The sequence below is a fragment of the Onychomys torridus genome, chromosome X, assembly GCF_903995425.1.
Source record: "Onychomys torridus chromosome X, mOncTor1.1, whole genome shotgun sequence".
NCBI classification, from domain to species: Eukaryota; Metazoa; Chordata; class Mammalia; order Rodentia; family Cricetidae; genus Onychomys; species Onychomys torridus.
In genome coordinates this window covers 29,503,185-29,525,665 of record NC_050466.1, presented here as the reverse complement: position 1 = coordinate 29,525,665, position 22,481 = coordinate 29,503,185, and the positions used below count along the sequence as shown (strand labels likewise).

The following is a 22,481-nucleotide window of genomic DNA, read 5'->3' as shown; positions in this document are numbered from 1 at the left end:
GTCCCACCAGACTATCCTGCTAAGAGCTTGCCACATAAATAGAACTATCACATTATCCTAGGGCTCTGAATTCATACTGTAACTCAAAAGGTTCTTAATCTTCCTAATGCTGTGACCCTTTAATACAGTTCCTCATATTGTGGTGACCCCAACCATAAAATTATTTTTGTTGCTACTTCATAACTGTAATTTTGCTAATGTAGATGTAACAGTCTTATTAAATCAGAGCCAAATGCAGAGTTAAAAGCCCAAGAGGTCAGAGCAGTAGCTAAGATCTGAGACTAAAACTGCCTTCTTACCACCTGCTGCCTCTGCTGTCCTTCCCCCTGAGAAACAGAGCTACTTCCTGTGTATCTATCTTTTTATTGACTTTCTGTTCTGCCTTCTTATTGGTTATAAACCCAGCCACATGACCTCCTCATCACTGCCTTTCTATACAGACCTCCAGGACTCTATGATTGTTACTTGGATTAAAGGCGTGTGTCTCCCTGCTGGCTGTATCCTTGAACACACAGACCCTGCCTGCCATGTGATTGGATTAAGGCCATGTGCTACCACTGCCAGACTTCTGCTATGGCTTGCTATTAGCTCTGACCACCGGGCAACATTATTCATTAACATAGAAATAAAATTACATTTCAGCACAAATAAAATATCACCATATGCTACTGTTATGAATTATAATGTAAATATTTATGTTTTCTTATGCTCTTAACTGAAAGGGTGGTTTGACACCCAATGGGGTCACGACCCACAGGTTGAGAACCAGTGGTATAATGCCTGACCTTAGAAACCTTTCTGTGCTTTATTACTGCTTCAGTCCATCTTTTCTACTTGCCACATACATACCCTTTAGTCAGTTTCAAGAGCGCTCTGACCTCATAATCTTACCTCTAGCCCAGCTCCAAGTATACTCTCTTCTGGAGTACTTTAGCATTGGAGGTACTGAAATTAAATCTGTAGTAAATCCTTCTAATACATTTATATCTAGATACTAAATCCAATGGGAGCACTGGATTTTTATTCCTTACTTTATCTTTCTGCTGTATTTGATACTATTGACACATTTATCCTTCTTGAAAGCTTAACTGCTTTGAAGGAATAAGAATGATTCAGACCAACAAAAGACAGAAATAAAAAATAAATATTAAAATGCAACATGATGAGGAACTCCAACATTTCAAAAAGTAAAAAAGAAAGAGGGGGCTAGATTCTGTGAGTAACATGTTTGCCATGCAAGCCAGAGGACCTTAGTTTAGATCACCAGCACCACCATAAAAAGCTTGTGCATGTCTCCAGCACAGGATAACAGAGGCAGGCAGATCCCAGAGGTTTGCTAGCCAACCAGTGTAGTTAACTAAGGAGCTTCGGGTTCATTGAGACCCCCTGTATCCAAAAAAGGCAGATATTAATAGAGGAGCATCAACCTCTAAACCACACTACCTATTGTCTCAGTTTCTTTACCTGTAAACTAAGGATGTTGGGTTACATTAGCTTAGATACCTCTAGCTTCACTCAGCTGTAAAACTATAGCTACTACATTTCAAAAAACTACCACTATAAGTATTTCTCTAGGTGAAACTCCTCAAAACATACTAGAAAAACAAAAGAAGGTTGCCTTGTAATACATGGAGCTTTTTACATTTGCTGGAGCAGGCAGAATACCTTAGCAGTTAAGTACTTTGTCTCTGAAATAACACAGGCCTTGTTTCATAGCTCAGTTTTCTACCTCTTATTAGCCATGAGATGTTAGTAAGTAACTTAACCTCTCTTATCAAGAGTAGGGAACATAAGACCTAATGTAAAACTTCAATAGAATTTACTAAAGGGGAGAAGACCAAGCACTGGACTCCTATTCCCAGGATTTGGAGTATAGGGGAAAAAAAAAAGAGCTGCCTACAGCATCCATACCTTTTCCACAGGATAGCTATCAAAGATTTACTGCTTCTCAATTGGTGGTTTTCTCCACTGAGAGAACAGAGCAATGGCACCTCTCAGGACGTCACTTTCATCACGGGGTTTTTCCCTTCCCCTGTAACACCTTCTGTACAGACAGGTTAGATCTTGAGTCTACTGGAAGGAACAGTGAATGAAGAATGAATGATGAAAAGTCATCTGCTGCCTGTGTGCAGACACATGTGAAAACACCCAGGAACCAGAAAAAGCAAATTTTTTTTTCATTTTGCCATATCAAAAGAGACAGAACCCATTTTGCCTCTGAAAGCTGGACTCTATAAAGAGAATTAAAATAAATGAGTAAATTGGGCATTAATAACAATTTTCCAGCCTTCTGATTGTTTCCAATTAGCTGAGATTACTTTAAAAATGTGTCTGACCTCTACTGATTGTCTCTAAGGCCTTCGCTCTTGGGCTGTCTAATAAAATCTACTCACAGACTTTGCATTGTATACATTCTGACAAACCAACTGAGTATTCTCTGATGCTCCTCTGAAAAGCAGGATGTTGTGCAAATGGTTTTTGGTTTTTTGTGCTGTTCTCTGCCTCCCTTCTCAAAGCCCAGCAATGGATTCTGATCCTAATACTGATAGTCTTAACACACTCCCTACAGTGGATGCTTGGATGTAAATCAAATTGCTAGAAGCTCCTCCCTTTCCATTACCAAAGACTAGTTCTTTATTCTTCCAGTTATCTTGCATCTTTACCTGAACTTTTCTTTGTCATGATACTGAGTGATGATTTAGGCACTACAGGGCCTAGCACATTACCTAATGAATAGGTAGAGTTTAAATTTGTCCTCCTGTGGGATTCTTATTACTCTGTACTGATCACTATATTTCAATAAGATTAGAAAATCAGGCCTAGACAACAAAGACATTGAACTGTTAATTAATGAAGACAGTACAGCCCTTTCCCTGCTTACAGGCATGCATTTAAATCTCAGCAAATGCTATCAAAGAGGTCTTCTATATTTACTTAAGGAAAACAGTTGCATCCCTGGCATTCTTAACATTATTCTTAGTGGATTTTATGTTCCATTACTTAACAGAAGTCACCACAAAAGAATTACAACACCTGAAGTATGGTTTCATCACAAAATGTTAACTCCCACAAATGTAGTCAGGGGATGGACATTTTCATTCTGGGTATTATAGGTAACTTGCAGAATAACAACATATTCCTTAGTCTGCTAGTAGGCATAAACTAAGTTCAAGTCATATAACAAAGGTGATTTTTTTCTTCATAAAAGTATTATTTACCATACAGCTCCTTTAAAAGTAAGTTCTAGAAGCCTTTTTTATTCTAAAATAGGTCATTATTCTAAAGCTTTTTGTTTGAAAACAACTCTATCTAAACAGATGGTCTTGAAAATTCATTAATGTGTATACAGTGGCTTGGTTGTATTCTGTGGTCAAAGCCGTATGCATCTTTGTGACCATAAATTCCTCAAGCTCAGATTTATCCAGGTAAATCAAGGGGGTTTGTATTTCACAGGTCTGGGTCCTCACTAACACTGTACTCCAGACAACAGGTAGAGTATTAAAAAGCACCATATTGGGAATTAGGAGACCTGGGTTCTATAATAAATATTAACATTTGTAATGACTACTATTTATTAGGAATCTAAGAAGTGCTAGGGATTGCACAACATCTAATATGGTCAATGTAGTATCAATAATCACACAACAAAAAGGCCTATTGAAAGTAGGAGTTTTCATAGGCTGTATGTAACTAACTTCTCCATGGTCACAGAGATACTGAGTAAGATTTAAATGCAGGTTTTCCTGTTCTAAGTTTATAATATCTTTATCTCATGTGATGTCTTTAAATGAGACACTTCATTCAGCCAAGAATTTTCCTGTGTAATATTAGAAGCTCAGAATACTCAGCGACTTTCAACCCTAACTACATACTAAGTCTGCCTGATAAGCTAGAAAAAAGTAAAAGAAAAAAGAAAAAGGCACAGGCTATACCCTGAATGAATTAAATCGGGCTTATTGATATAGGACCAGGCATTATGTGCTTAACTCCCAAGCTGATTGTTTCATGCTACCAGAGTTAAAAATAACTGGAATTACGATGGCAACACTGTTTTCCAGTTGTTAAAAACCCTAAGTCTAAAGCAATTCTCAACCCCTTTCTTACATGATTGCTAAATGACAGCATCACTTAGTAGTCGTAAGTAAAATAGTTCAGACTCCTGCTCACTCTAACATGTTCTCTTTGCCTATAAACTTCTCATATGCAACACAAAAGGAAAAAAAATGAAACAGTGAGTTCTTAAAATTACAGACTTCAAAAATTAGGAGTTTGTAAGTTCTCCCATTGTCCTTTTTATTAACTAAGAGAGGAGTGTCATCATGAAAACCTTGGTCTTCTCAGCCACCCCAATAAGACAGGCAGCAGTAGCAAAGTGAGGTTGGTAGGGAGACTGCTAACCAAGGAAGCTCCCAAACCAACTGTTTGCCAGCTTGGACAAGACTCAGGTAGAAGCTCCATCCTCATCTGTGAATGAGACTCGTTTATTTTCACAAGGGAGCTGTAATCCCTGATTGTTGAGCTTCCAAATCTTGAGCTGGAAGAATTGTTGAGAGCTGAATCAGAAGAACGGATTACACAAAATAAATCCTTGCAGACACAAACCAACACAAGGGGAAAAAAAAAAAAACCATGGCCAAGATGCTTTATTTTGTTGGGCTTTGAACTGTAGGATTTCACTTTAAAAAATGCTTTGACACATATAAAGAGTAATAAGGAGCTGACAGATCCAACAAGCTTTATGTATACAATGAGTGGAAAGCACTTTTTAAGCAGAGGGAGAACCATCTCATTAGGGATGTTTTTAATGACTCTCTGTGGCAAGATTTATCTCACTTTAGTTAATGGTTTTCCCGGCAAGCTTAGAGTCTCTGCTGTCTTATGCCCCTTTAAAATGCTACAGGATTGGCTTTGGACCTTACTACTCCAGCAAGAAATTAGAGGAACGGCTTATTTGTATTTATATTTTTAAATCCCTAAAAATATAAAAAGGGTGCTTTGTACTCTAATTTCTTTAACCAAGCTCTTCTAACAGCTATAAATGCTTTTGTAAATATTCACCTTGTAATTGTCAAATTTGTCGTGAACCACTTCTTTCAAAAACATAAATAGAATGTAGTAACTGCCATCTGTATTAAGCAGACTCTCTTATCAGGGACTCTAGGGATATAGGCTTCTGAATGCAATTAGTTAAACTAAGTGAAATTTCCCCTCCTTACTATCCTTAATACAAATGACCAAAATATTGACATTACAGGCTTATCACAGCAAAAGTAAGGAACACAACTAACGCTCTCTAGATGGGACAGACAGAATGGGTCTTCATTCTATAGCAACCACAGTCACAAAAATCATCGGATAAAATGCTTTTCAGGATCATGCAATAAATTTTCTGTGGAGCAGAGACAAGCATGGAGGCTAAAGTTTTTGAGGGGACAATAAGACTATCTCTGAAAAAAGTCAGGTTTCAAAGAGGTCTGTTTCAAGAAAGTATTTTTATTCCAGATTCTTTTGCCTTTAAATTTAGACCTCCCACCACCTGCAACACGAGAGAGACCACCAGGATGTAAGACAGTATTTGTGGGTGGCCTGCCTGAAAATGGGACAGAACAGATCATTGTGGAAGTATTTGAGCAGTGTGGAGAAATCATTGCTATCCGGAAGAGCAAAAAGAACTTCTGTCACATTCGCTTTGCTGAGGAGTATATGGTAGATAAAGCCCTTTATCTGTCTGGTAAGTTGATATGTGGGGATTGTGCTCACTGAGCACAATGCAGAGATCTGTGAGCACAGTATTTGGGTCATTAGCAGAAGTGTGTAAATTAAAAGGGACTCCCTCTGCCCTAAAAGATGGAAAAGGCATCTTACCTCCTCTCCAACCTTCCTCCTTAAAGGCATCAGAAGTTCTAAACTATCTGGAAATAGCTAGACTTTGATGTAGTATGAATCTTAAAGGTTCTTATTAATAAAATCAAACCCGAGGCCAGTTATTGGGGTGAATGCTGGGAGATCAGAGACACAGAACAAGCCACAACTACCTCACCTCACCAGTTCCTCAGCTGGTCTTGTTTCCTCAGACTGGAAGTCTCTGAGTCCTCATCCAGAATGGATCTCAGCTGAACTGTGCTGCTCCAAAGCCTGAATGCTTAACCAGCCAAATGCTTAACCAGCCAAAAGCTTAACCAGCCTAATGCTTCTAGTTTCTGGTCTTCATGCCTTATATAATCTTTCTACTTTCTGCCGTCACTCCCTGGGATTAAAGGCTGGATTTCTAGGATTAAAGGCATGTGTCAGCATGCCTGGCTGTTTCTAATGTGGCCTTGAACTCAGAGATCCAGAGGTATTTCTGTCTCTGAAATGCTAGAATTAAAGGCGTGTGCTACCACTGCCTATCCTCATGTTTAATATTGTGGCCATCCTGCTCTCTGACCCCAGATAAGTTTATTTCTGGGAATACAATATTTCCGGGAACACAATACCACCACATTTCCCCTGTTTTTGTCTAAAATTTAAAAAAGCTTATAACTAATACAAGAAAAATAATATCAAATAATTATATACAATATACATAGTCAAGATTACATTAATGATGTCTAGTCCATTAACATTTGACAGATTCAGGTGAAAAACTCCTTATATACAACAGTGTCCAGTCCAGTAACATTTGATAAACTCAGACAAAAAAATTTTCATTACTTATCCTATTTAAAACAAGTAGTTCCTTTTTAAAAGTAGATTCAAAAACTGATTTTTTCTTATCATATTCATATTCTCTTTTCTTTTCAAAAAAGTTTCAATAATCTACCTTTTGTCATTTTTATATCTTTCCCTTTTTCTTTTTAGTGTAGATTCAATGATCTACCCTATTATTTCTTTATCTTTTTTTCTCAGAGTAGATTCAGTGATCTACCTCATATCTATATTCTCCTTTTTTTTTTTTTAACAAAACCTCTATTTTGGGGTTAATTGTCAAGCCCTGTTTCATTTGTGCAGCCGCTGCCTAATGAGAAAGTGCAGAGCTTGTTTCAAGTCCTTGTTCAAGTAGTCTGTCACGCTGGATCACCTCAGCTAGCCATCTCAAAATTGTCCTAAGCAGTTTGTAGTCCAAAGTCGATCTTTCCATGGTGCTAATGGCTTTACCATAGTCCACATGAATTCATCTTTGTTGGGTCCCGTCATCCTTTTGAAAATTTCAAAGTCACTGTTAGGAGTGGTCATGGTTCCCTGCAGACTTTTTTTTTGGGGGGGGGTGAATGCTTATGTGGCATTAAAGATGTAAATGATAGGCTCTGCCTCTCAGTGTCACATCCCAATTCTTTCTCTACACATTTGCCAAATACACAGTAAATTTTAGGTCCCAGAATATGCCACAATGTTTTATGTCTATCCCTCTGCTGTAATTATTTTGTCTATGTATGCCATTCTAACACACACACACACACACACACACACACACACACACACACACTCATATCCTAATGCTACAGCTCAGATATAAACTCTCTGGAAATCTTTCTCTAATTTACCTGTTCAATATGTCCCAAGATGGTTTAGGTACACTTTCCTGAGTGCACCCACAGCACTTTGTACTATATACTAACATGTCATCTATTACACCATTCTAGAACTCATGCTTCTACATCCATCTGATAAGGCACACTCACTACTAGTAATAATGATGGCTGATAGTAACAGTTACCATAGGGAAGGGAAAGATAATAGAAAAGGGAGTGAAAGAGGGACGGAGAGAATATGAATATTTCTGAATCCTAGTGGGGATATCCAAAAGGTAAAGGTAAATTGTATTTTACATTTATTATTTTATTTTCTATTTATCAGTGGTGTGGTGTGATGTGGTGTGGTGTGGTGTGTGTGTGCGTGCATGTGTGCATGCATGGACATGTGTATGTATCATGGCCTGCATTTTGAGGTCAGATAACAATTTACAGGGGTCAGTTCTCTCCTTCTGTCACATGAGTTTCCAAGGATCAAACCCAGTTCCTTGGCAGCACATGCCTTTGACAAAGAGAAAGCATTTGCTAGTTAACTGTTGTGGTAATTTGAATGAAATTGGCCCCCATAGGCTCATATATTTGAATACTTGGTCCCCAATTGGTGGAAATATTTGAGAAGGATTAGGAGGTGTGTCCTTATTGGAGGAGATGTGTAATTGGAGGCAGACTTTGAGATTTGAAAAGCTCATGACCTCCTAGTTAGCTCTCGCTACCTCCTACTTATAGATAAGAACATAAGCTTTTAGCAATTACTCCTGTCTGTCCTCCTGCCTTGCTCCACACCATGATGGTCATGGCCTCTAACCCTCTGAAAGCCCCAATAAGCTCTTCTATAAGTTTCATTGGTTGTCATGTCTTGTCATAGCAATCGAAAAGTAATTAAGACAACAGTGAAACAAAGAAACGTATGAGCAGAATTACAAAAGTAGAAAAATTTGGCAAACATTCAAGAGACTGTCAGTGGTGGTTTGTGTATTAAGCAGGCATGAGAGAGGGTTGGAAAACAATAGTTGTTAGCCTACATTGGAAGGTTTAGCAACTGGGTTCTTACTCCACAGGTAATAGGGAGTAAGGAAGACAATTTTGAACAAGAAAAGTGATTGTCTCTGAAAGATTAATCTGGCATTTCTGTGAAAAGTGGATTAGAGGGAAGAAGAGAAAAGAGGAGAGGAGGTCAGTTTAAAGCCTGCTGCAATAGACCAGGGAAAAGGTATGTAGAATTTGCAAAAGTAGGCTAGTAGCATGGGGAAAGGAGAGGGGTGTAAGATGCAGAATGCTCTTATTACAGTTTTTAAGTGCTACAGAATCTAACTACTGAAGATTAGACAGCACTTAGCAGCAATAACAGAGCAGTCCACAATAGACTGTTTTAATAAGAATGTGAAGGTTTCCAAAGCCCTAAATAGTTAGACATAAAAGAAAACATACTGTTTGGGAGGCACCCATCTGAACATGACTGAAATCTATTCTCTGTTTACATTCACCTCCTACAAACATCGGTGGGGCTGCCAAATAGAAGGAGATGGCTGGCAATCAGTGTTCTGGAAATAAGTAAATTTTGCCCTTTAAATTTGAGCATTCTCCTGGGGAAGGTCACAGGTGCCACAAATCTCTCGAATGAGATTCTTTTATTATAAATTACAAAACAATAAAAACCTATTCTAAAAGATGTTGCACCAGGGCGGTGGTGGTGCACACCTGTAATCCCAGCACTCAGGAGGCAGAGCCAAGGGGATCTCTGTGAGTTCAAGGCCAGCCTGGACTACAGAGCCAGATCCAGGAAAGGCACAAAGCTACACAGAGAAACCCTGTTTCAAAACAAAACAAAACGAAACAAAACAAAACAAACAAACAAAAAAAGATGTTGCAAAAATGTAGGAAGAATCAGTTTTTTTGGAGTCTAAGCACCTTTGGGTCTACCTAACCCATAGCATCATAACATCTTTACTGGGGTTTATAGGGCTTGCATAGCCTCATCTCTTGTGTAATTCATTTGTGACTCCACTTTTCTAATGGCTTAGATGATTAGTAAAATGAATCGGTATGCAAGTACCCTACCAAACTGTAAAGAGTCTTAGGTTTGTTCATAAAACGTAGTTATTGTTCTTTCTAAAATAAATAGGTGTCACCCTTTGTGTCACTAGTCATTACCTATTATAACACTGATAGAAACATATAGGTATGATCATTGACACATAATTCCAAATATAATTATGCAGTGTGTGATATATGATACAGATATGAAATCATCATCATGAAAAGAATTAACATACCCTCCACTCCCTAAAGCTTCCTTTGTCCCTCTTTTCTAATTCTTTCGTCCTTCTTATTTCATTGTCAAGCAGTCACTTATCTGTTCTTTATCAGATTACTAAGCATTTCTTGGAACTTCCTGTAAGTGGAATTATACATTATGTATGCTCTTCTTTCCCTTACGGAGATTCAGATTTCCATTTGGTGCCATTTCCCACTGCTTGAATTTCCTTTAATGTTTTTCATAGCATAAGTCAGTTCTGATGACCTCTTTCAGAATTGTATATTTCAGAAAGAATGAGTCTTAGCATTCAGGAGACTGAGGGGAATGGTGAATTTCAGCACAGCCTAGGCTACATAACAAGAACCTGTCTTGAAAGGAAAAATGACTATTTTTGTTTGAGAAAGATAATTTTTTTGTATCTTTTGTTTTTGACATTATACTTACATCATTTCCCCCTTTCTTTTCTCCAAACATCCCATATACCTTTCTTTGCTCTCAAATTCATGGCCTTTTTTTCATTAACTGTAGTTATATGCATATATGATTTTACAAATATTTTCTACATACAACCTGCTAATATGTATAATGTTACTTGTATGTATGTTTTCATGGCTGACCACTTCATATTGGATGACCAACTAGTGGAGATACACACTTTTTTATTCTTATAAATAATGCTCTTGAGCTTTGTACTGAAATGAAAGTATGAGACTTGGGAAATGTTTATCCTTTTAAGGGTTACTTTCTAAGTGCTGTTCAGCAGGACCTAAGTAAGCCTAGGGCTAATTTTTCTTTGCTATTAAGGCAAAACCTTTCTGATTACCCAGTGCTCTGTTATATATGATGGTAAAAGGAGCTATTTCCAGAACTGTGAGAACTCCAGAGATTGCAACTTCTAATGTTCAGATGGTTTCCACTTATATGTATACGCATCAGTATCCCAATAAATTATTGTGACAGTCTCTGAAGATCTCTTCTACAGATCTCTTAAATTCTTTCCCTTTGCAAACCCCTCCCTTTTGATACTCTACATTATGAACTCTGTTTACCATAGTCTTCACAGAATCCCAGGGAAGACCAGCTGGCTGAATCTGAACTTCCCATTCTGCACTAAGACCTGGAAACCTCTGCACTGTAGCCTAGGGCAATCATAGGGAACATCTCAGGATTGTCTCCCACTGCTCACTGCCTTCATGGTCCAGCATCTTAAACACTGTTTTTCATGTGTTTACTTTTTTTTTCCAAGACAGGGTCTCTCTGTGTATCCCTGGCTGTCTTGGAACTTGCTCTGTAGATCAGGCTGGCTTGAACTCAGAAATCTCCATGCCTTAGCCTACCAAATACTGGAATTAAAGGCACGTGCCACTACTACCACTGGCATGTGTTTATTATTTAAGGAGGGAGATAAATGTGACCTCCCCCCATTGCTTATCAAGGAACAAAGTCTATATTGGGCATTACTCAGCAGAATAGAAGAAAGCTCAATAATTCTACAAATCTAACATCCTAGATTCAAATTCTAACTCTGCCAGTTGTATTCTACCCCCACCCCTACCCCCCAGGGCAAGTTGTTTAACCTGTCTACCTTCTCTGATGCTTATCTTTCTCTTTGGTAAAATGTTTGCTATATAGTTTGCTAAGAATGAAATGAGATGGATGTATATATAAGTATCTGTCTGAGCTCCTGAAACACAAAATGTACTAAACAAAATCTTAATGGTTTGTCAAGAAACTTTGCTTAGGTGATGTAACTGGCACAAAAAGCAGAAGTAGGAAGTAGGTCCTGATTTTCTAAATCCAAGTTCTCTGACTGTTCTAATTACATCAACAGCATTTAGTATCCCAAACTATGTACCACTACATTATATACCAACCCCCATCTATTTCATTTCTCTCCCAGAAAGGAAAGTAGTCCAGAGTTCCCAATTACATCCAGGAAACAATTTTTAAAATTTAAATTACAGGCTAATGCATTTACATTTTACTAAAATTCTATGGGATGATATAACTTACATTTGTGAAATTATCTAAGAACACCATAGGTGAGAAATGCCATTTCTATTCTTCCCAGCCCTTGGTACAATATAAGGTTCATCTTTTCCTTGATGTTGTTTTGTTTTATCTTACTCTTGCATTTATATGCAAATGTATTATGTGTATGTATATGTATGCATGAGGACATTTCTGTGTGTAAATGTGATCATGTGTGTCAGCCCTTGTCTTCCACCTCATTTGAGACAGGATCTCTTGTTCATAGCTCTGATGCCATGGTAGCTTGCAATTGAGCTCCTGAGGATCCCCCTCCCATCTCCATCTCCATCTCCCATCTCATCATAAGAGCATTTGGATTACAGATATTTGTTACCATGCCTGGCTTTTTATGGGGATTCTGGGATTTGGGGGATTTGAACTCAGTTCTTCAGTTATACAGCAAATACTGAGCCATATCCCTGAGCTCCAATCTCATTCTTGATGTCATGTCAGATGGCAAAGTAGAGAGAAGGTATCCTAAAATCAAGATCATCTAAACCCATAGAATAGAAAACTGTTGTTAAAGAGGTGTTCTGCATGGTCTGGAGAATGATCTGTTGATAGCCATACTTGTTTTTAATGAATAAGTTTATTAAGTATATGATAAGCCAAAGTAAAAGAAGAAAAAGGACAAAATACCATCAAATTTAGTACTGGAAATACCCAAAAGAAATCCACTGGGAAAGCTCCATTGAGTCCCATGCAGAGCAGAATGTCCTCTTAGATAAGGACTCCCAAGTAAAAGAACAACAAAACTAAGGTAACATGCTAAAAATTGAGACTTACAAACATCAGCAGAGACGGACTACAGAAACCCTCATGAGACAGCCAGCTGAAGTTCCCAAACATCACTCCTGGACAGAACAGAGTATTTCCTTGAGTGAGGCTTCCAAGTTTAAAAAAAAAAGAAGGCAACAGATAGAGCTAGCATCATCAAAGTGGGCCCTCCGAGCATCCATCAGAAACCACCTGGAGAAGTTGAACCAGTCAGCTGGAGTTCCCAGTTGAGCTTTGTCTCCATTGATGAATGTATGGCTGAACTTCTGGATCCTCTTTCCCACTGTAGATACTTTTATGTCTTGCGATAAATAATAGTAACATCTGCTGGAAATGATTTACCATCTAGTTGCTCTGAGGGGTACAGTGATTTTTACTCTTGGACTCTTTGGCAGTTCTTTTCCCCTCCCTGTCACAGAGTGGAAGTGGGCAGCCTAGCCCCAGACAACAGGCTTTGGAGGACACTTTGAGACACATAGAATTGGGTCTGAAATAGAGGGAGGAGAGGCAACTCCATTTCCAGTTCTGCCTTCTCAGTAAGTTCAATCGACACATGATAACTTACCAATACAGTGTACATTATACAAAATGAGATTGGAATCTACGTCCTTTGATGATTCACCTTGATAGCACTAAGAGAGAATTTGGTATTGTGTGATCACTTAAAACTACTCAAACCATCTCTAAGACACTGAACTTAGAAAAGTACATATAGCTGTTGGCTAACTAGTCTCTTCTCCCTTCCCCTATTCTCCTTTAATTTAGGTTACCGAATTCGCCTGGGCTCAAGTACTGACAAGAAGGACACAGGCCGGCTCCATGTTGACTTTGCCCAGGCTCGGGATGACTTGTATGAGTGGGAATGTAAACAGCGTATGCTAGCAAGGGAGGAGCGGCACCGTAGACGGATGGAGGAGGAAAGACTGCGTCCACCCTCCCCACCCCCAGTGGTCCACTATTCAGATCACGAATGCAGCATTGTTGCTGAGAAACTAAAAGGTATAGAAGGCATTCAAGCTCCATGATTGAATGAACTGGGGAATTGTGATAAATATCATTGTGCTGTTGGAGTATCCCTTTCCATTCCTGCTAATAGATCCTAGCATTTCTTGTGTTGGAGGCTTGCTGATAGTACCAAGTAACTCTAGAAACTGGAAATTTGTCCATCCTACATGTGTCTCTGTTCCTTCATTGTCTCAAAGGCTGGCATTTTTCTATCCAGACATCAGATAACTAAGAAGAAATATTTTCCCACTTACCACACTAGAAAATTTGAGGTGTGATTCATGGTTTAGGACCTACATGTGCCCTCTTTCTTCGTGGGCACTAGTGAGATTTGAATTTTCAATCAGTGAGTACAACAACATGATAGAACTGGATATGACCCTGTGAAATTCCAGTAAAGTCTTCATTTTAAAGATGTCAAAATGAGCTGCTATAGTGAGGCATGCTTGTAATGGAAGCTGAGGCAGGAGGATCACCAAGAATTGCAGGCCAGGCTGAGTTATAGAATGAACTCCTATCTCAAAATAAATAGACCAAAAAAAAGATAGGCAAAATGGAGGCCCAGGAATTAGTTATCATGTGTATTGATTACCCTGAAGACTTAGCTACTACCCAAGAATAGAAGTCTTTATCGTTGTTAAAGGCCAAGTTATTCTACAAAGCGTCTATGGAGACTTCTAAATATTGGTAATGCAAACTCCTTTAGTTTTGATTCCTGTTCTTGCTTGATTCTTAGAGCCACTTTGCTAATTTGACATTAATCACCTTGCCTGTTCTCTTGTCTTAGTAACTCAAATCCAGTCTCTCATTTTCTGTGTACAGTTGATTTTATTGAATGAATGCCTGCTGTCCCATTGACCTTACTGATGACATGACACTGACCCAGCTCTAATGGTATGAATTTGCCCTGCTTCTGTGCTTTCATTTCAGCAAGATTCTGCTAATTCTACTTTCTAAATAAATAGGTCACACTTACCAAACTTGTTTAAATCACATTTAAGAAATCTCTTTGGATTGATTTTGACTTTCTGCAAGGGAAAAACAGAAAGCATAGCATCCCAAACTGAACAGAAATAATGGCACATTTTGAAACACTAGAGAAGCTTTCGCAACGGTGAGATGCCTGTTCTAAGACTTGTCTATTCACATGACACTAAACAAGACATTTTATATTAAAGAAAAAAGAAGAATTTGCTGGTTGCACAGCCCTCAAGAGAAGCACAAGCAGCATCAACATAAACGACTGTATCCAAATAATGAAATGAGAAGCTGCTATGTGGGAAAGACTCATCTACCATTATGTCTGCACTGAAAAATAAGGGCAGGGGCCAAGAAAAGAAAATTGCAGAGCAAGATATTTCTACTTGACTAAGAGCTTTTAGCCAGAGAGGGATGTGAAGCTCTAGAATATAGCTTCAATGGAATGCCATTAGAGTCTTTCTCACAAGTCCATCAGAACAGAATATGTAAGTAGGTAGCTGGGGAAGAAGGCCTGGAAGGTATGGAAGAACTGTGCTACTCTATTAACATTACAGGATGGCTCCTGGTGAACTGCAGAAATCTACTTGAAGGCAAGAGAAAAAGGATGTGAGGACACATGGAAATAAAAGTGTCAAACTAGATCTTGACTGGGACTGAGTGGAAGGATGAGGAGCTCTGGGTTGTATTCCAGAGAGCTATTACTAAAGACTGAAGATACAAATGCTTGTCTATAAAGAACTACACATTGGACTCTTTCCTTAGGCTTTTCCATAACTATAATGACATGTATCCAGGGTAAAGGTACTGACATATCCAACTTACATGCAACATTTTCACTGACTTTTCCTTATTAAAATTCAAGATTATGGAATTGTGAAATTCCCTCATTGTTAATTTTCCCCTCTCTGTGGGTGTGTGTGTATGTGTGCAGGCCTGCATGCATGCTTGTGTGTCTGTCTGTCTCTGTTTCTCTTCCTCTCTCTCTCTCCCCATTTCCCTCACCTCCCTCTCTCTCTCTCAAATAATCAGATAAATTAAGAAATTCTCAATACCTGGAAACTACCATAGTATAAACATGATTTTGTTTGAGGGAGGGAGTGTGTGTGTGTGTGTGTGTGTGTGTGTGTGTGTGTGTGTGTGTATGTATGTGTGTGTTTCCTGGGGATATAAATTAGGACCTGCCACACACTAAGTTACAACCCCAGAAATTTTTGGAAGGAAAGAAGCCATCCTCTTTCTGAAGCTCTTCATAAGCCATAACCAGTCTGCCTGTGTGTGCATGTGTACACACATGTGAGGTTCCTTACCTTCGCTAATTCATATAACTGTAACTGCCAAAATCCCTGATGACCTCTTTGCCAGCATCTTGTGAAAATCAATTGATATTTTGTCACTGCAGTAGTTTTCAAAACAGACTCTTTGTTTCAGATGATTCCAAATTCTCGGAAGCTGTGCAGACCTTGCTCACCTGGATAGAGAGAGGAGAAGTGAACCGCCGCAGTGCCAACCACTTCTACTCCATGATCCAGTCAGCCAACAGCCATGTCCGTCGCCTGCTGAACGAGAAAGCTGCCCATGAAAAAGAAATGGAAGAAGCAAAAGAGAAGTTCAAGCAGGCCCTTTCTGGAATTCTTATTCAGTGTAAGTGGAAGTTAAAGTTCTGCTGAAAGGCTGAGAGACCCCATCACTTAATCACCACTTGCCCTACACAGGATCCAAGGCCTGCAAAGCTATGTATTTCAAGTGGCTAGATAACCTTCTTAGCTGCCTTGGGCTCTCTTACTATCAGTGGTTCTCAACCTTCCCAATGCTGCGACCCTTTAATCCAGTTCCTCATGTTGTGGTGACCCCCAGACATAAAATTATTTTTGTTGCTACTTCATAACTGTAATTTTGCTACTGTTGTTAATTGTAATGTAAATATCTGATATGCAAGGTATCTGATAGATGACCTCTGTGAATGAGTCATTTGATCCCCCAAAAGAATCATGACCCCTATGTTGAAAACCACTACCTAGTTTTGTCAAATGCCAAAGCCCTAATTTCACAGGATACATGTGAACACCCTATTTCTATTTTCTCTGGTTTGGCTTCTTCAGCTCTGCAGAAGCACTGGGATGTAGGCAGGCAGTAGCTCATCCTTTTACAACCCTGGTCCTCAGTAGAGGATTAGATATTTTATTGCTGAAGTTAGAATATGATGTTAGGATTTTATGGCTGTGTGTCTTCTGATTTACACGATTATCATAATGTAATATGCTGTTTAGGAACTTGTGGTAGTAAATAGTATTGTATTTTCCCAAGATGATTACATAAAAAAATAAATTTGCTACTTCTACATTTTCAATTTAGTTTTCTTCCATTATCTTTACTAGATATGATAGATACCATAGAGGTGAGAAGCCATTGAAATGGCCATTTTTAGTTATACCACTTCAGATCTATCTAAGTTTTGTTAAATGAGGTAGATCAGATAAACTCTCAAGTAAATTTTTTGTTTACCATGTAACAAAATTATATGACCACATCTTCTCAATAAGGAGCTATATTCACCTTAGGAATTGGGGCAGTTTTATGATTTTGCTTTTAAGCAGTTATGGTCTACCCTTCCTATACTTTTCTCTCCATATTTGACTCAGATGTAATTGGGAGTAAGGAGTTCCTCCACTTTTGCTCATACTTTGGAAGTATATATAGACATAAAATCCAAAAGGGGAAAGCACATATCTTCAGGATAAGTGGAAAAAGAAAGCAGCAAGAATTGTGGGAATCCTTAAATTGTTAGAGCACAGTGAAAAGCTGACTGTAAAGATAGAAAGTCCTATCTCTGCATTTTCTTGCTGTTAGAAGCAGGGGTTCTTCTCCTGCTTTTGTTTCTCTCCAAATACTCTTATTTAAGTTTCTCTTCACTTGAGCCAGAGAGATGTCTCAGCAGGTTAAAGAAAATGAAGTCTGACCTACAGAACCAACATGATGGGATGAAAAGACTGGCGAGCATGCACGCGTGCACACATACACACACACACACACACACACACACACACACACACTAGTTGGGGGGGGACCAAAGATTTGTGTATACTCCCCCTTTTGACAGTTAAGGAACCTTGAGAGATATCCTCTAGGACTGTATTCACAAAGATTTCTTTCATAAATTTTTCTCTCGTCAACAAGCCTATGTAAGTGTACTTAATATAGACTCAACCATTTTATATTTTGATTTGATGCTTCTGGTTAAACATCCCTTGGAATAATGAAAAACAAATTTTCCTTGAAGTTAAGCATTCCACTTTATTTCAGAGGGCTACTTAATAAAAGGAGACGGTGCATATGAGAAACACACAATCATATATATGTATGAAAATGTTATAATGAAACCCATTGTTTTATATGTTATCTACAAATTAATTTACAACAATATTAAATAAATTAAAGAACCCAGTAGTGTAGTTTGCTTCCATGCTATGCAGAGTTCATGCACTCAACTAAATATAAAATCTGAACCTAAAATACATTTATTTTGACTGTTGCTCTCTTTTCACCTAAATGAATACACAATTTTTACATTAAAAAATTTGCTCATCATCATACCCCAAACTGGGAGTTTCTTCTTCCTGTATATTGATGTCTCTTTCCTTGAGTCCCTTTTAAAATAGTAGCACCTGTTCTGATTTGAGTGTGAACTGCCCCCATAGGCTCATGTGTTTGAACTCTTGGTCCCCAATTGGTGGTGCTGTTTTGAAGGTTGTGTAACTTTTAGGTGCTATAACTTCACTGGAAGCAGAAGATCACTGAGAGCAGCTGTCCTGCCCCACTTCCTGTCTGCTCTGTGCTTCCTAGCTGCCATAGACTGACCACCTCACACTCTTTCCGCCATGCCTTCCCTGCCATAATTAAATGTGTCCCTTCTTAAACTGTGAGCCCAAATAGACCCTTCCTTCCTTCAGTTGCTTCTCATCAGAATTTATCACAGCCATGAGAAAAGTAACTAATAAAGTACCTTGGCCTATGCAATCTTATCTAACTACAGTCACAGCCTGGTTTGTGTCATAACAACTTGATGAAGCAAATCTCATGTTTCTGTTTATTTTCTCTCCCTTTTTCCATCCCTCGATGATTTGGCCTGATTTGACTGCTGATTGGATACTGCAGTTGAGCAGATAGTAGCTGTGTACCATTCTGCTTCCAAACAGAAGGCATGGGACCACTTCACAAAAGCCCAGCGTAAAAACATCAGTGTTTGGTGCAAACAAGCTGAGGTTGGTACCTTTCTACTGGGGTAGCTCCTCATGGGGACAGTTTCCTTCCTTAACAAGTTATTGACTTGGAGTTTAACCAGAATTAAATAGTGCCAAGTTCGCATGGTCATAACAAGGCCCTAATGAAACACTGAAATGTGTTCTATACCCTGTCAACGTCCAGACCACTTGCTGTCAAAAGGGTAAGAAATGTGCACATATTGTCTTAAATGCATCCTGCTGGATAGAAATCTTAATAGTGAAAATGCAGCTGGGATAATTGTAAGTTTACTTCTCCACACTATCTAGTCTTGAGTACAATAATAGTTACTGACCTATGTTTCTAGCATTAGTAATATTAATGCTGTCTTCCATTTATTAGAGTGCATTGACAGTTGAGGCTAGAAGCTATGTGCTGGTACTTTGGAGCAAAGACATCTCTGAGCTTCTTTTATCAAATCTCTCCAGCTGTATAGTTGGGAGATTTAAATGGAAAAGAAGACTGTGATTTCAGATCAAGGTCGACCCATGTACCCTCTGCTTGTGCTCAAGTAAATCTTTAACGTAACACTGCAATATGTGTAGTATGATTAGGTTATTAGCCTGAATCTGAAGTTGAAGCGCATGGGAGATTTGTTTCCACTGAGCTACCTGTGGAAATGTCTTCATAGGTATCTCAGGTTCTTTTGTGCCTATAGGAAGCCTCTTTCCCTGTGCCTGATGTGTGTGTGTGTGTGTGTGTGTGTGTGTGTGTGTGTGTGTTTTGTATAGCAACTTTTTCAACTTCATCTATGGTTTGTTTAGCCATTCTGGTAAAAAAAAAAAAATTCATTGTATCCATAGTACTAGTTCTCATGTTCCTGTTTCTCTTTTTCCATGCTGGCAATTGAACTCAGGGACTTGAATGTTCTAGACAGACACCTTTCCATGAACTAAAACCTCAGTACCCAACACTTAGGTTCATAAAGCACTTTGCACTGGTTATATCACCTAAGTGTAAGCCTTACAGTCGATATAGTGTAATGCAGACTACTTATGGAGTGAGAGTCTAACAAGAATTCAAGTATCAGCTTTTGTTACATTTGTAGCTTAGTGGATTGAGCAAGTTATTCAGTATCTCTTGATCCCTATTTCTTTACCTGTTAATTGGTGATGATAATAATGAAGCCAATTTTATAAGATTAAATGTTTAAGAAATGTATAAGCAGTTTGAAAAATGTAAATGGTGTTATTTCAATTTATTATTAACTCAATACAGGATAATGAGTAGGTGTAGAATCCATGTTTTGCATGTAATAAAACTGAAATGCAGAAATGTTAAATGATTTCACAAAATTACACAAGTAGGAAGCAGAGTAGAAATTATTCTCCTCTGATCTCTGCTACAGACTTTCACGTAGTTTTGAACAGGTCATCTAATCTCTGTGAGACTAGTTTCCTAGCCTTTGAAATGAAGGCAATAGTCTTTCCAAACTGTCCTCTGTGACAATTTGTATGGGAACGGCTTAAAACCTTAACAAATATTTAAGGAAAAATAAGCCAAACCTTGGTCCTAAACTTGTAGTCTGTAAGGCATCAGTTATAGCTCAGAAGAGAGAACTGGGATTCCCTGAGAAATCTCTTGAAGATATCTGTCCAGTGAGTGTATAGAATTATAAAAGGCTAATAGCATCATCATTAATTTTTGATCACTAGCATCATGTTGGCACTCAAACATTTTCAATTTTGGAAACATTTTAGATTTTGCATTTGGTGGATTAGTAATTCTTAACCTGTACTAAATACCTCCCCTCCCTTTAACACACATAATCCTGCATACCTTTAGATGTTCTGATATCTAAGCTGCCCAGAAATTTTAAGTAAAGCCCTGCCAGTGCAGAGAAGGAAGGGATTGGCTTCTCAAGGTAACAACTATCAGGCAATAACATATTCCCCAAAGCACATGTGGTACCACACACTTGTAATCAATAACAGCAGGCTGAGGCAGGAGGATCATGCATTCAGTACCATCCTAAACTATATAATGAACCCTTATCTCAAAAGATTTCCCCATCAAGGATCTGTATATACCAAGCCTGACTACCTAGGAAGTATATACTTTGTACTTCAGTTACATTAGGTTCATAGTAAAGATAGCTATTGTGTTGAACCGGACATTTCTCTAGAGCTCTAGAAAACTGAGAATCATACACCCCATTACACAGTACTTTTGTAAAGCCTCCTTGGCAGGGTGTGGTGATAAGATACATGGGCATCATGATTTGCCAAGAGCTACATCTTCCATCTGTGCCTTATTGACCAAACCTGCTTCCAGTGTATTTGGTTGGGTTAAATCAAAACCCACCTTCCTCAGCCTTGGTAAGTAAAACTACTACTGACAGTGAGACAAAGCTAGCTCAGGACTTTCCTCTGGTTTTATATTCAAAAAGGAGACATATCTTGTGGCCTTCTTTTGAGCTTGCCTTCCCTAAACCCCAAAGAGTTCTTCCATTTTATATTGCAGTCTCTTGAACTGTGGTTTGGTTTTCCTATTATTTTTCTTTTTGCTTTCAACTCTGTAAATTCTCCACTGATAGCAAACCACTAAGAACACTTAAAAGATGAGCCCTATGGGAAGTGTAAAAAGCTATCCTCTTAAGATGTGGCTGCCTTTTAGCACCCCACTGAAAATCAGAACAACTCAAGAGTCAGGTGTTCCATCAAGTTAGAAGTTCTGACAACTTCTTCCCAGTTGCCTCAGGGAACAAATCAGCTGGTGGAAGCCTTATGTCAGATGGTACCTGTTCCTTGTCTCACTGTCATGCATCTACCAGTATTCATATTCTGCTGAGTGAATGATAGAGCATAAACTTAGAAAAATCCATCTTTGAGGAAGTTAGATATGATGAATGTACATGCCACGCTGACTAGTTTGGCAATGAGTCTTCTGAATTGCTTTAATTTCCTGGTTTGGCTCCTAGAAATGAAGCAGAAAAAAGATGCTAAGAAAGGGCCAAAGCCCTTCCTCTTACTGCAAGTTGATGCCTACAGTCACAGTTGTATTTGCTATGGGGACTCTTTTCTACAGAATTTTTTGAAAATCTGTCTTTTGCTCAAACTCACCAATACTAGGTGCTACACCTTGGAAAATGTATAAAAACTAGAATCATAGCCATAAGCATTAAGATGATAGCCTCTTGCATCCTTCCTCATAGAATATTTTACACCATAGAGCTAAAAGAAAAGGGCTTTGATGATTATAATTGGCAAAATAACCTTTTCCATTTACTTCCATTTCATACTCTGAAGAACTGTTTGTAGATGGATAATGAAGTCATCAGTGCCCTTTGTTTTAGTACTAACTTGCATGAAGACTGGCTGTTGGACTTCTGCCATCCAAAAGCATACTAACCCAATTTTATATCAACCTAATTTGTATGTCCATTATTTACCATGCAAGAGACAAACCTGTGTTTGTGAGTTGCTTCATTTTATTAAATGGTATCTCAGAATCAAATTGTTTTGTGAGTGTACAAGCTACTTATTTCCCTAGCCTCTGTTCTTTTCTATTCCCTCATGACTCCTTTTCTACCATAGTTCTTGTAATTACTGAAAAAAAAAATGTAGGTGAGTAGGATCTTGTTACACATTTAATAAGGAGTGTTGGTATTCTGGTAATAACGTTCCTATTGTAAAACATGA

The 22,481-nt window shown here is 38.4% G+C and overlaps 1 protein-coding gene across 1 annotated transcript in view; it reads left to right on the top strand.

Annotated features, from left to right (window-relative positions):
• Positions 1-22,481, top strand: part of Enox2 (ecto-NOX disulfide-thiol exchanger 2) — an 80,558-nt gene that overhangs the window by 15,981 nt on the left and 42,096 nt on the right. Inside the window, exons 3-6 of the mRNA XM_036174691.1 lie at positions 5,525-5,731; positions 13,342-13,575; positions 15,991-16,203; positions 18,715-18,821. Of these exons, the coding sequence (XP_036030584.1) occupies positions 5,525-5,731; positions 13,342-13,575; positions 15,991-16,203; positions 18,715-18,821 (761 nt within the window). The remainder of the gene's footprint in view (positions 1-5,524; positions 5,732-13,341; positions 13,576-15,990; positions 16,204-18,714; positions 18,822-22,481) is intronic.